This window comes from Cervus elaphus, chromosome 4 (genome assembly GCF_910594005.1).
Source record: "Cervus elaphus chromosome 4, mCerEla1.1, whole genome shotgun sequence".
In the NCBI taxonomy this organism is placed as follows: domain Eukaryota; kingdom Metazoa; phylum Chordata; class Mammalia; order Artiodactyla; family Cervidae; genus Cervus; species Cervus elaphus.
This window is the reverse complement of record NC_057818.1, coordinates 62,509,604-62,522,123: the sequence shown is the minus strand read 5'-3', so window position 1 is coordinate 62,522,123 and position 12,520 is coordinate 62,509,604. Positions and strand designations below refer to the sequence as shown.

General features: G+C 41.3%; 1 protein-coding gene across 1 annotated transcript; it reads left to right on the top strand.

Annotated features, from left to right (window-relative positions):
• The first annotated feature begins 1,786 nt into the window (after window positions 1-1,786).
• On the top strand, window positions 1,787-10,872 carry LOC122692851 (zinc finger protein 383-like). The gene is made up of 4 exons (XM_043900665.1): window positions 1,787-1,921; window positions 3,487-3,613; window positions 4,107-4,199; window positions 9,135-10,872. Exons 1-4 carry the CDS (start codon window positions 1,787-1,789, stop codon window positions 10,676-10,678), a joined length of 1,899 nt encoding a protein of 632 aa, XP_043756600.1. The 3' UTR covers window positions 10,679-10,872.
• Window positions 10,873-12,520: the final 1,648 nt, after the last annotated feature.

The following is a 12,520-nucleotide window of genomic DNA, read 5'->3' as shown; positions in this document are numbered from 1 at the left end:
ATTCTTTTTGTGAGAGATCAGCATGGGGAGTCACTCTTATCCTCACTCCCACTGGGATGTGGTTTGGTGTTGGGATTTTAGGGACGTTGGGAAATGCAGTGATGACTTAGCACCTGGATGCAATTTAGATATCTAAAACTGAGTTTGAAAATGCCATTATCCATAGAACCAATTCTCTTCTGTCCATGGGATTTTCCAGGCAAGAATTCTGCAGTGGGTTGCCATTTTCTCATCCCGGGGATTCTCTCCACCATGAGACTGAAGCCACATCTCCAGCATTGGCAGGCAGATTCTTTACCACTGAGCCAGCTGGGAAGCCCAGTGACTCAACTCAGTGGTCCAGAGTTTTTCAGAAAATGTTCAGAAATAAAAAGAAAACTAGGAGATACTGTCCTTTGCATTGCTAAGACTTACTAGATAAATGCATTATTAGGATACTAAACAGAGGAAGTACAGGTGACATGAAATTTGCATAAAATTAACATTTTAAAATGTTAGACTCAAGTTATAATTTCCTTGTTAATTCCAGAATGCCCAGGCAGTGATAGTGCATCTTTCATGTGATTCATTTACACCATGACATCTGGTGTAATGATGTAATGATACCACTGGTTCTGGAGACGTCTCTTTGACATCATGAGGCTATGAAGTTCATACTTCTTTCCTCTCTCTTTAAAGAAGATTGTAGAAGAAAGGAATAAGGAATGTGTGGAAATGCTCATAGTTAATGGAGAAACTCCCCCATCTTGGTTTCTCTTTGCTTCTGAGAATGAACACTCATTGTGTAGATTATAGATGCTGGGTGTTTGGGGTAGGTGTACTGATCATCCAAGCCCAGGTGTGATGTGAAGATTATGGTACATGGAGACAAAGCTCATTCGTCTTCTACAAAAATAACCCCTGATAAGTAGACCTTGCTATCCTGATGTCCTTAAATCATGGCCATAGTCTGCTCCTGAATCGCGGAATTAAAAATGGGTGAACAATAGCTGTAAATCAAAGAATCAGCGCTATGGGAAATCCAAGATGGCTGCCTGGCTTTTCCCAGCTCCCTGACAAACCTCATTTTTATTTTGATGGGTTAAAGCCTTCCCTGGCTACAGGGTTAATGCCCTCAAAATGAAAAAAATATGTTTCACTGAATAGTAAATTTTTCATTGTTAAAGTAAGTTTCTAGTTTTCTTAGTTAAGGTCTAGTGTTTACCAAGACTCATTTCTGAGATAGTTCCTTGTTATGTTATAGTTCTAAAAGATTCAATTAAGTTATTATAAAGGACACTAAGTTTGTTTCTAAAGCTAATCTCAGGAAGCAGTCTTCAGATAAAGATAATATGCTCCATGATGTACAACCAGGAGATTAACACCAGGCTTTAGTCATTTAAGAAATGAAGTCAGATGACCTGGGGTATACTGGGCTCTACCTAATGAAAGTTCTTGACTTATCATTCTTACTTATGACCTTCCTAATAACTGCCAGCTATAGCTATATTATTTTCTATATTGCTTGTTTCAGATTGTTTCTTATGTTACTCAATATGTGACTGAGCCTGTGATGAAATGCTGATACGCAGTTCCAGATGAGATCAATGATTGTAATTATGTAACACTGGATATGGGAAGAAGCAAGAACAGGGAATGTTTTCCTGTACCAAGAGGCTAGTAAGACAGGTATGGTCCAGAGATTTTGCTACTCACAAGGCCTGCTCTAGAAACAGCACACTGAGTGGCCTATCAATGGAATCTTCCCTAGACCTGGGAATGAGCCTTCCAAGTGCCACAGGACACAATGGCCAAGAAGTGCCCCAAAAGCATGGTCAAATATGTGGCTACAAAGGGACCCTGTGGACTGGACTCTGCCAGCTGTCTCTACAAAGAGGACATCATGACCATTTCAAGTTGCCGACTTTCAACAGCCCCAAAAGTTCAGAGTAGAGATCAGAAAGAAGGCACTCTGAGCTCTGGGAAAAACCCAGAAGAACTGGCCTTCTGATAGTTAGATAATTTCAGGTAAAGATTTTATGAGCCCAAATTCTTGCTTCTTCTCATACCTAGAGAAACACTAACGTGACGAACCAATGTCCAGTTCTGGTTCTCTTGGCTAGCCCATGAGCAGCTTTTCTACTTCTTTTCATCTTTGGGCCAAGTACCTTTAACTTTCTTGTAAAGTTTGTTTCTTTTAAAATACCACACATTTCAAAGTGGTCGTGCAAGAATATTTCCTGACCAACACCTAGACAATGCTGAAACAAGTCACCTTATCATTCCATGGGCTCTCATCGCCCTCCAAAAATGCACCATAACAGACTAGGAAAAGGGAACTCAGATTCCAATGGCACCCCTGCTCAGCCTGAAGAAGCCAGAGAGGTCATCGCCCCTTTCTCCTTGAAACTGAAATCCCTAATGTGTGAGAAGAGAAATGGGTAGATAGTTAGACATATGCAAGGTGTTAACAGGGGCCAAAGAATTGGCCTTAAAAATAAAGTGAGGGAGGTATGTGGTGACCCACGGACTAAAGAGTAGATAAAACCAAGGAGGGTCTTGGAATGCAGGAATGGAAAAACAAGACCCTTAGCAACTTTCTTGCCCCATGCTGTAACTATTGATGGATTGCAGGTCCTTCTGAGCAGCATAAACTGTCTCCTCTCCTACCCCATAAGGAAAATGTATTTTTCTTTTTCTTTTTCTTGGGGGGGGGGGGGAGAATCTATTTTTCTTACTCTGCCCCCCACCTAGTATATGTGCTTCATCCATTCAGCAAATGATTCACAAGACCCCTATCCCACTCCTTGTACCCTGGCTATGAAAGTGGACTGAGGACCCCTGTTCAACATCCGTTCTCATTTGAGCTGGCATGCTGTTCTAACAGCGTCCCCCATTCTAATAAACTTGACTTCTCTCTCATTTTGTCTCATGTCTGGAATTTCTTTTCCAACCCGAGCCTAGACCAAGAGAAGGGATACTATCCTATTAGACTTGTTAAAATCTGTAAAACAGTTACAGTTCCAACTTAAGTATGAATTCTTACCTTACTATTCTATTTCATTACGGTTCAAAATCGTCATTCATCAAGCAGAATTTTCAACATTGCTAACTCAAATAACCTTGCTAAAAATGTGGCCCTTTGGCCCCACTTCAGAACTCTTGGCTCAGATACACTTTAAAAAATTTTTTCCTGTTTCTTTCATAAACGATTTATCCTATGTCACACGAGTAGAACACTGAAAAATAAATCTACTAATGTTGCCCTGATGATTTTATATTTTTTCTTTCAGATGAGAATAGTTTCTCTAATGGCTTGTGGATCATAACTCATCCTCTTTTCTTCACATTAAAATTGGGCAGAAAGGATTATTGTGTAAAAAATATATTTTGTAATACCAGCCAAGCCACTACTTCACGACTAGGTCTCTGAACTTGCTGTTTTCATCCTGGGTCACATAAGGAAGTCTTCCCACGGCCACATGCTGTCTGTACTTTGTATTTCAGGGACAGCTGACCTTCCGGGATGTGGCCATAGACTTCACTCAAGAGGAGTGGGAATGCCTGGACCTCGGTCAGTGGGAATTGTACAGGGATGTGATGTTAGAGACCTACGGGAACCTGGCCTCCTTGGGTGAGGATAACTGCCTTCCAGAATCAGTTACCTACCCACTAGGTTTTGGTTCCTTCATTTCAAGAATGTCTTCCGAAATTTTCTGCTTCCCACAGTAGTTCCAGATCTCTGCTTTCTAGGGGAAATGAGTATCTCTGAGTTTAGAAAGAAAGGCTTCATGATGACTCGTTATGCTGGTGATGGTTTTCTTCCTTGATGTACTCCGCCTCCTATATTCTAGGTTAGTGGTAATTGTGTAAGTTCTGTGGTATTAAATAGGTGCACACTCCCTTAATTTCACATTGACAGTACTTACTTTTGCCTTAGTACTACTTGACCAGAATCCCAGGATCTGATTGATAGGTGTTTGTTAGTATTGTATAGCGTCTTTGAATAAAGTATTTCCGGATATCATTTTCTAGAACAAAATGCGTTCTCGTCTCACCTGAATACATATTGGATTGGATACTGATGAATCTCTAACAACACAAAGTTTCCTTTCTCTGATCAACAGGGCTTGTCTCTAAGCTGGACCTGGTCGCCTTTCTGGAGCAACTGAAGGATCCCAGGAATATAAGGAGAATGGAGACAACAGCCATTTACCCAGGTAGGTATGAATGGATGGAGATGATGACTCAGGTGAGTGGCCCAAGGAGCAGCGAGGAACTCATCCTTCATCACATGGCCTTGGAAGATTTGCTTCAGTGGAAATGTTTTTTGAAAACCTGGGTTTGTGTCTGCTACTGTCGTAGAAATGTGTCACCTGCCCCATTCTGTCTCTTAAATCATTCATGAATTTATCTCCAGCGATTAGTTTTCTCCACCACAGTGTGAACTAAAAGTCTCCTCTTGGCTTGTGACAAACTGCATTCATTCGTTGCTCTTCCATTGCTTGGGGGGGCCCTAGGAAAACTGCCAATTTCTGAGTAAATATGTGACACTCCTTTTCAACTTTCCTTCTACCTCTAGACAGAAATGTGTGTGTGTGAGTGGAGTGGTAGACAAACTACCAAACTTCTAGGAATACTGGGGATGGGTTTTTGTCCTCTGGTTTATAATTTCCTATCCACTGGGAATGACACATAGGACCTTCTATATAAATTTCAAATTCAAGTAATTTTTCATTGCAGAAAACAAAACCTCATGAAAATGAAAGAATGCACATCTCAGGTTGACTTCAAAGTTTCTCTTTCACTTATATGATCTCATATTAAATATCTTAAGTGTATTTGCCCTAATTCTAACTTGCTAAAATACTTTATTATATTCTATTACCTCATAGAATTTTAAAATAAATTGGCATAAACTCTTACCACATGTTCCACTATATTGTTAATAGTTGATTCAAACTATGACAATTTTTAGGTTATATAAAGAAATCTTTTTTAAAAGTTCTAATTGGAATATAGCTGTTTTCCAATTTTGTATGCCTTTACAGCAAAGAGAATCAATTATACATATAAGTCAGTTCAGTTCAGTTGCTCAGTCGAGTCTGACTCTGCAAACCATGGTCTGCAGCAAGCCAGGCTTCCGTGTCCATCATCAACTCCCAGAGCCTGCTCAAACTGTTGGTCATCGAGTCAATGGTGCCATCCAACCATCTCATCCTCTGTCGTTCCCTTCTCTCATCTTCAGTCTTTCCCAGCATCAGGGTCTTTTTCAGTGAGTCAGTTCTTCGCATCAGGTGGCTAGAGCATCAGAGCTTCAGCATCAGTCCTTCCAATGAATATTCAGAACCTATTTCCTTTAGGATGGAGTGGTGTGATCTTCTTGCAGTCCAAGAGACTCTCAAGAGTCTTCTCCAACACCACAGTTCAAAAGCATTAATTCTTCGGCACTCAGAGTTCTTCATGGTCCAACTCTCACATCCACACATGACTACTGGAAAAACCATAGCTTTGACTAGACGACCCTCTATCAGCAAAGAAATGTTTCTGCTTTTTAATATGCTGCCTGCTTTGGTCATAGCTTTTCTTCCAAGGAGCAAGAGTCTTTTACTTTCATGGCTGTAGTCACCATCTGCAGTGACTTTGGAACCCAGAAAATAAAGTCAGTGCTTTCACTGTTTCTCCTGCCGATTGGCATGAAACGATCTGACTGGTGCCATGATCTTCACTTTGTGAAGGCTGAGTTTTTCAGCGTTTTCACCGTCTTCTTTCAGTTTCATCAGCAGACTCCCCAGTTCCTCTTCGCTTTCTGCTACAAGGGGGGTATCATCTGTACATCTGAGGTTATGAATATTTCTCCCTGAAATCTTGATTCCAATTAGTGCTTCATCCAACCTGATATGTTGCATGATGTACTGTGCATATAAGTTGAATAAGCAGGGTGACAATGTACAGCCTTGACGTACTCCTTTCCCAATTTGGAATCAGTCCATTGTCACATGTCCAGTTCTCACTGTTGCTTCTTGACATGCATACAGATTTCTCAGGAGGCAGGTACGGTAGTCTGATGTTCCCATCTCTTTAAGAATTTTCCACAGTTTCTTTTTTTTTTTTTAATATTTATTTGGCTGCGTTGGGTCTTAGTTGCAGCATGTGGGATCCCTCACTGCAGTGCACGGGCGTCTCTAGTTGTGGTCTGTGGTCTTCTCTTTAGTTGTGCACAGGCTTAGTTGCCCCGATTTATGTGAGGTCTTAGTGTCCTGACCAGGGATCGAACCTGAGTCCCCTGCATGGGAAGGTGAATTCTTAACCACTGAACCACCAGGGAAATCCCCCACAGTTTCTTGTGATCCTCACATTCAAAGATGTGGGGTAGCCAAAAAAGATGTAGTTGTTTTTCCAGAACTCTCTTGCTTTTTACATGATCCAAAGGATGTTGGCAATTTGATCTCTGGTTCCCCTGACGTTTCTAAATCCAGTTTGAACATCTGGAAGCTCTCAGTTCACGTACTGTTAAAGCCTTGCTAGGAAAATGTTTGAGCCTTTATTATTGTTTGAAATGAGGGAAATTGTGTAGTAGCTTGAGCATTTCTTGGCATTGTCTTTCTTTGTGATTGGCATGTAAACTGACCTTTCCCAGTCCTGTGTCCACTGCTGAGTTTTCAACATTTATTGGCTTATCTAGTGCAGAACTTTAGCATTATCATCTTTTAGGACCTGAAATAGGTCAGCTGGAGTTCCATCACCTCCACTAGCTTTGTTGGTCATCATGCCTTCTAAGTCCTACTTGACTTTGGATACCAGGATGTCTGTTACTAGGTTTGTGATCACACCATCATGGTTATCTCAGTCATTAAGATCTTTTTTGTATAGTTCTTCCATGTATTCTTGCCAACTTCTCTTAATATCTTCTTCTTCTTTTAGGTCCAACCCGTTTCTGTCCTTTATTGTTCCCATCTTTGTTTGAAATATTCCTGGTACCTCTAATTTTCTTAAAGAGATCTCTAGTCTTTACCGTTCTATTGATTTCCTTCCCATTTAGGTCTCCACAGAGCAATGAGTAGAGTTCCCTCTTTCAGTCATAGTTTTAAAGTCTCTCTTATTTAATTTCTTAAAACTAGTACTTTATTAAGTTAATCTTATTTGTATTCAGCTTCCTTGGACACTGTTTATGTGTCCTCAGTTTCTGATTAATTCTTTATCACTATCATTTCTGATTTTTAGATTGAAACATCTAATAGACCATTCTCAGAAACTTGTGTGGCAAGAAGTGGATTTAAGAATTATTAGGCACCTAGGATTTGTGAAAGTGTTTAGTGTCTCCACTTAAGATGACTAAAAGCAGGAAGTAATCATTAGATTGCCTATCACCTCTGAATTCAGTGGTGCTTCGAGGTTTTTATCTTTTTCTTCCCCTATAATCTATGTCTTTGCCATCTCAGTTTGTCCAGCATTCTGTTTGTGGTCTCTCTTTTGAAGGCTACAGGAACCTAGTTAGCCTTCCTTCTGGTGTCTGCACCTTGGTGGGTGAGGTTGATCCAGAGGTTTGTGCCCTTATCCTCTCTTGATCTGGGCTTTGATTGCTGTTAACCATGACCAGAGCCTGCTGTGGATATTCAGGGCTGTTTCCCCATTGTTCTGTGGTTGTTACTGCCCTCTCTCTGGTGGTGCCTGCTCCGTGCATGGTGGAATAGAGCCTCTAGATCTGCGTCTTAGCTGTGATTCTGATCTGTGGTGCAAGGCAGGTGGGACTGGAGCACTTGCACATGGAGAAAAGTCGCTGAGTATTACTCCTCTGGGGATGTTCACTCAGGGTGTGCTCTGGTTCCCCCTCCCATGCGTTCTGCAGGCTCTCATGTGATGTAGTGTAGGCACTGCTCTTGGCCCCACCTTAACCATGGGCCTGACGGCACATGGCCCTGGATGTTCACAGATGTTGTTTTCACAAGGTCACCAGCATAGATTCAGTGAAGTCAGGTCCTGGGATTGCATTCAGCGTGGAGCTGGACCTGCTGTGGTGCTCTGGGGCAGCTCAGGCTCTGTCCTGGCCCAGCCCCCTTGTGTGGGAGCCCACAGAGTCTACAGCAGCTAGAGCTGCCCCTGCCCTAACGGAGAGAGCGCTGGTAGGTGATTCAGATGCTCTGTAGGGGCTGAGGTTACACAGCCGGTTGTGGGTGTGAGACCGTGGCTTCTGTTGCTGCAGGGAGAGGTGTCAGCTTTTCTTCTTCATCCCTGGGGCTCAGCTGTGCTTTCAGCTCCATCTGAGCGTGTGGGCAACTCACAGGTGTCTTCTGCCGAGCTGCCCCAGCACGCAGGATTCTGCTGATTGTGGAGGAGGTCGATGGGGGAGGCCATGCCTGGGGGCTCAAAAGACCTACATGGGTGGAGTTCTTCATAGTCCCTTGCAAGGACAATCTGGCACAAAGGACAAGGGGTGCAATGGGCTTCTTCTTTGGGCATCATTCACCAATGGCACTCTGCTCTATGGTGGCTCAGGCTTCCAACTCAAGCATCCCACTTGTAGAGTCCGCCCTCACCCCATCCCTTCATGATGTTTCCTCATAGCCAACTGCAGTCCTCTGCTGGGTCTGCTCTCCAGAACCCACATTCCCGCACCCAGCCCTTGTCTGCAGTGGTGGACCTGCCTCTCAGGCTGGGTGGGCAGGGCAGGGTCAGGCCCCCGTGTGCAGGTCTCTCTCTGTCCTGCTGCACAGGCTGGTTGCCGTGTTCTCTTCCCACAGAGAATGAGGCTCTCCTTCTGTCCAAACTGAGCTCCCCTAGTGAGGGGCTTCCCCAGATATGGAGACCTCTTCTGACTTTCATCTCCCCCAGGATTGCAGGCCCCAACACACTTCCTCTCCTCTTCCTTTTCCTTCTTCTTTCTTTTATCCTACCTGGCGCAGCAGGAATCTTTCTTGTTTTTTTTAGATTTCGAGGGGCCTCTGCTAGTGCTTAGCGGGGCTCTGTGAGAATTGTTCCATTTCTCATTCATTTGGGCAAAGATGATCTCCACGTCTGCCTAAACCACTGGTATCTTGACCCTTCTGTCTCCATTTTATTTTTAAACTAGCTACTGGTCATCAATTTTCTCTAAATCTTTAAAGATATTCACTGAGAATAGCAGGTAAAATTACTTGCTATTTGCAATCTTTCAGCTATGACTCCACAAGACATCCAGGATTTGATGCCAAAGAATCCAGCATTAGAAGATGTAGTCTCAAAAGCAAACCTAGGAATATATCAAACATTTCAGCTCAGAAACTTAAATTTAATGAAAGACTGGGAATGTACGAGAGTACATGAAAGATGGAGAGTGTGTTTAAGTGGACATAAAGAAATGCAGACAGTTACACATAATGCTAACATTACTGCAAAAAGAAATCAGCAACATGAGTCAAACTGGGAAAAACACTGCCTTCAGTCTTCAACATCTGCAGAGAAGTGTAAGTATTTAAGAAAAGATTTCCATCCTTTTGTGAAACATACATGTTTTCTGAAAGGAAATATGGAAAATCTGGAAGGTGATCTAATCTCTACTGCAAATACTCATTCAGACAATTCTGAACTTAGGGTTCAACTAAACATACATTCAAGCATGTCTGAACACCTACAATTTAACAATGAGTGGGAAAACTCACAATCTAATCAATTTGAGAGATCCATGATCAGGAGGTCATTATTCTTCCCCCTACAGATATTTTCTCTGCATTCCAAGATGCATAATATTGATGATAATGGAAGAGACGTAATCCAACCGTCATTGTTCAATACATATTGTGATGTGGTTAATACACAACAACATTGCATGTGTAATAAAATGAGTGAGACCTTAAGTAAGAGCTCCAGCTCCAATAATTACAAGAGTATTTCTGGTGGACTGAGAAGGTATTCAGGCAATGAAACTGGGTATACGGTTGAAGGAGACTCCAACCTTAAGAAACATCAGGGACCCGAATCTTCAAACAAGGAATCTACAAGTAATAAATATGGAAATACCTTTGATCAGATGTCAGGTTTTTCTCTCGATAAGAGTACTTGTACTGAAGAGAGGACTTGTACTGAATATGGTAAGGTTTCTAGTCAGTCTTCAGAACTTTTTCCACAGCACACTGTTCAGATTCCACAGAAAGAAAACAAGTGTAAGATATGTGGGGAAGTCTTTAGTAAGCCATCCAATCTAAATAAACATGGGAAAACTCACACAGGAAGGAAACATTTCCAATGTACAGAATGTAGCAAAGAGTTTAAACGTCGCTCACATCTTACTGAACATCAGCGAATTCACAGTGGAGAGAAACCTTATAAATGTACAGAATGTGGCAAAGCGTTGACTCACAATTCAACTCTTTCTCATCATTGGCGAGTTCATACTGGAGAGAAACATTACAAATGTACAGGATGTGGCAAAGCCTTTACTTACATTTCAGGTCTTATTCAACATCAGCAAATTCATACTGGAGAGAGACCTTATGAATGTAAAGAATGTAACAAAGCCTTTGTTCGGTGCTCAGAGCTTACTCAACATCAGCGAATTCATACTGGAGAGAAGCCTTACAAATGTAAAGAATGTTACAAAGCCTTTCGCCAATGGTCACATCCTACCCAACATCAGCAGGTCCATACTGGAGAGAGACCTTATAAATGTAAAGAATGTGGCAAAGCCTTTATTAGGAGTTCGGACCTTTCTCAACATCACTGAATTCATACCGGGGATAGACGTTATAAATGTACAGAATGTGGCAAGGCCTTTTTTTAACGTTTCTAGTCTTACTAAACATCAGCGACTCCATACTGGGGAGAGACCATTTTCATGTACTGAATGTGGCAAAGCCTTTGCTTACAACTCAGCACTTATTCAACATCGGCGAATTCATACTGGAAAGAAACCTTATAAATGTACAGAATGTGGCAAAGTCTTTCGTTGTAGTAGCTATCTCAGTAAGCATCTGAGAAGACACACTGGAGAGAAACCGTAGTAATGGAACAAGTGATGGAAGAGTTTTGCCCTAAACATGCATCAGAAAACACAAGAGTTTATGCAAGAAGCCTATAGAAGTGATGTAACGAATATGTAGAAAAGTATTTAATCAAAAATTAAATTGCAATAAATATCAGAGATTGCATACTAGAAGGCATCTCATTAATTTTGTTTTCAGAAGTTTCTCTGAAGGAGAATGACTGTAGGGAGTTCTCCATAGTTAAAACACATAGAAAATGGATATATTAACATGAATTGTGAGATGAAGGTTGATGGTTAGAAAGTTACAGTTCATAGCAATGTATGTATGCATGTTAATAATGATGTGATTTGAGATTATTTGAAGTGAATGTAATTCAGCACTCAAATAATTCATACCATGCCTTCTTTCTAGAGTGGTTGCAAACATAGGTTTTTGATGGTTTATTAAAGGTTAGCCTTTTTATATTGTGTTGTAACCATTTCTATCTATTCTGCATTAAAAGATGAAGGATACCATGATGTTAAATGGAAAATGACCATCTAAATGCAGGTGTTTGTCATTGATGTGAAATATCTGGAGGTTGCCATGATGTAAGTGATCATTTAATCTTTCCATGTTGTGAAGTAAAACAGAAGTTGGTTGTAAGGCTTCAATAGTAATATCCTTGATTTGTAAGAACACAATGACAGTTCACTGCAATATTGATGTATCTTTATAATATCAACACAAGTCATGATTGTTACTTGACCATGTTGAAATAAAGACAGCTTCTGTGATAACCTAGAAATGTATTAGAAGCCCTTCCTGGAAAAGGCATGGAATTAGTGTATATCATGCTTGCTAAGTGCTTCCTAGGCCTTGTTGGGTAAGCTGTAAAAATCACAAATCTCACATCATTATATCCAAAAATGAATATCTTTGTTTGTACTTTTGATCCATATTTAATCGTGGATCATACCATGGATTGTAAAAGATTTTATTTCCACTCTGTGTGAAATTAATACATGGTTATTAATAAAAGTGAATGGCTTTTAGTGTTTCAGTTGATTGTAATGAATGAATTGTTAACCCACCACCAACAGCAATCTCGCCCACCTTATTTAAGGTGGTAGTGAAGAGATGACGATGAACTATTTGGCAGCACAGAGAGATGGCATATGTGGAAATTACTTTACTCACTGGCTTTAAATTTCTCATAACTTCAGATATATTCCATCATTTCTATGTTGTATCTCCTCTCCCATGTTGTAACTACTTGGACCCTGTGATGGTTCTAATAAGAAACAGTATACAGAGTCCTGTTGAGAGCTTCCCTGAACTGCTCCATGCTGTTGCTGCCTCAGCGTCTGTCTGGGGAGCAGGCAGCCTGCAGGTCCTTGAACTCACACCAGCCAGTCCTGTGAGCACCTGCACTAGATGACCCCCTTCCTTGAGATCAGCAGTCTTGCTGAACCCCAGGGTCTTTTCACAGGCCCCTGTTCAATCACACTGAGAGAGTCAATTTCTAGGCAGGTTGATAAGTCCAGGGGTAGCCAAGGAGATAGGGGTCTGGAATTCTCAAGGAGGAAGAAAAAACAAAC

Coding starts and splice junctions, on each gene's coding strand:
- LOC122692851 (XM_043900665.1), top strand. CDS start 1,787: ATGGCCAAGAAGTGCCCCAAAAGCATGGTCAAATATGTGGCTACAAAG. Junction 1,922..3,486: donor GACTTTCAACAGCCCCAAAA/GTTCAGAGTAGA, acceptor TTTGTATTTCAG/GGACAGCTGACCTTCCGGGA. Junction 4,200..9,134: donor GACAACAGCCATTTACCCAG/GTAGGTATGAAT, acceptor GCAATCTTTCAG/CTATGACTCCACAAGACATC.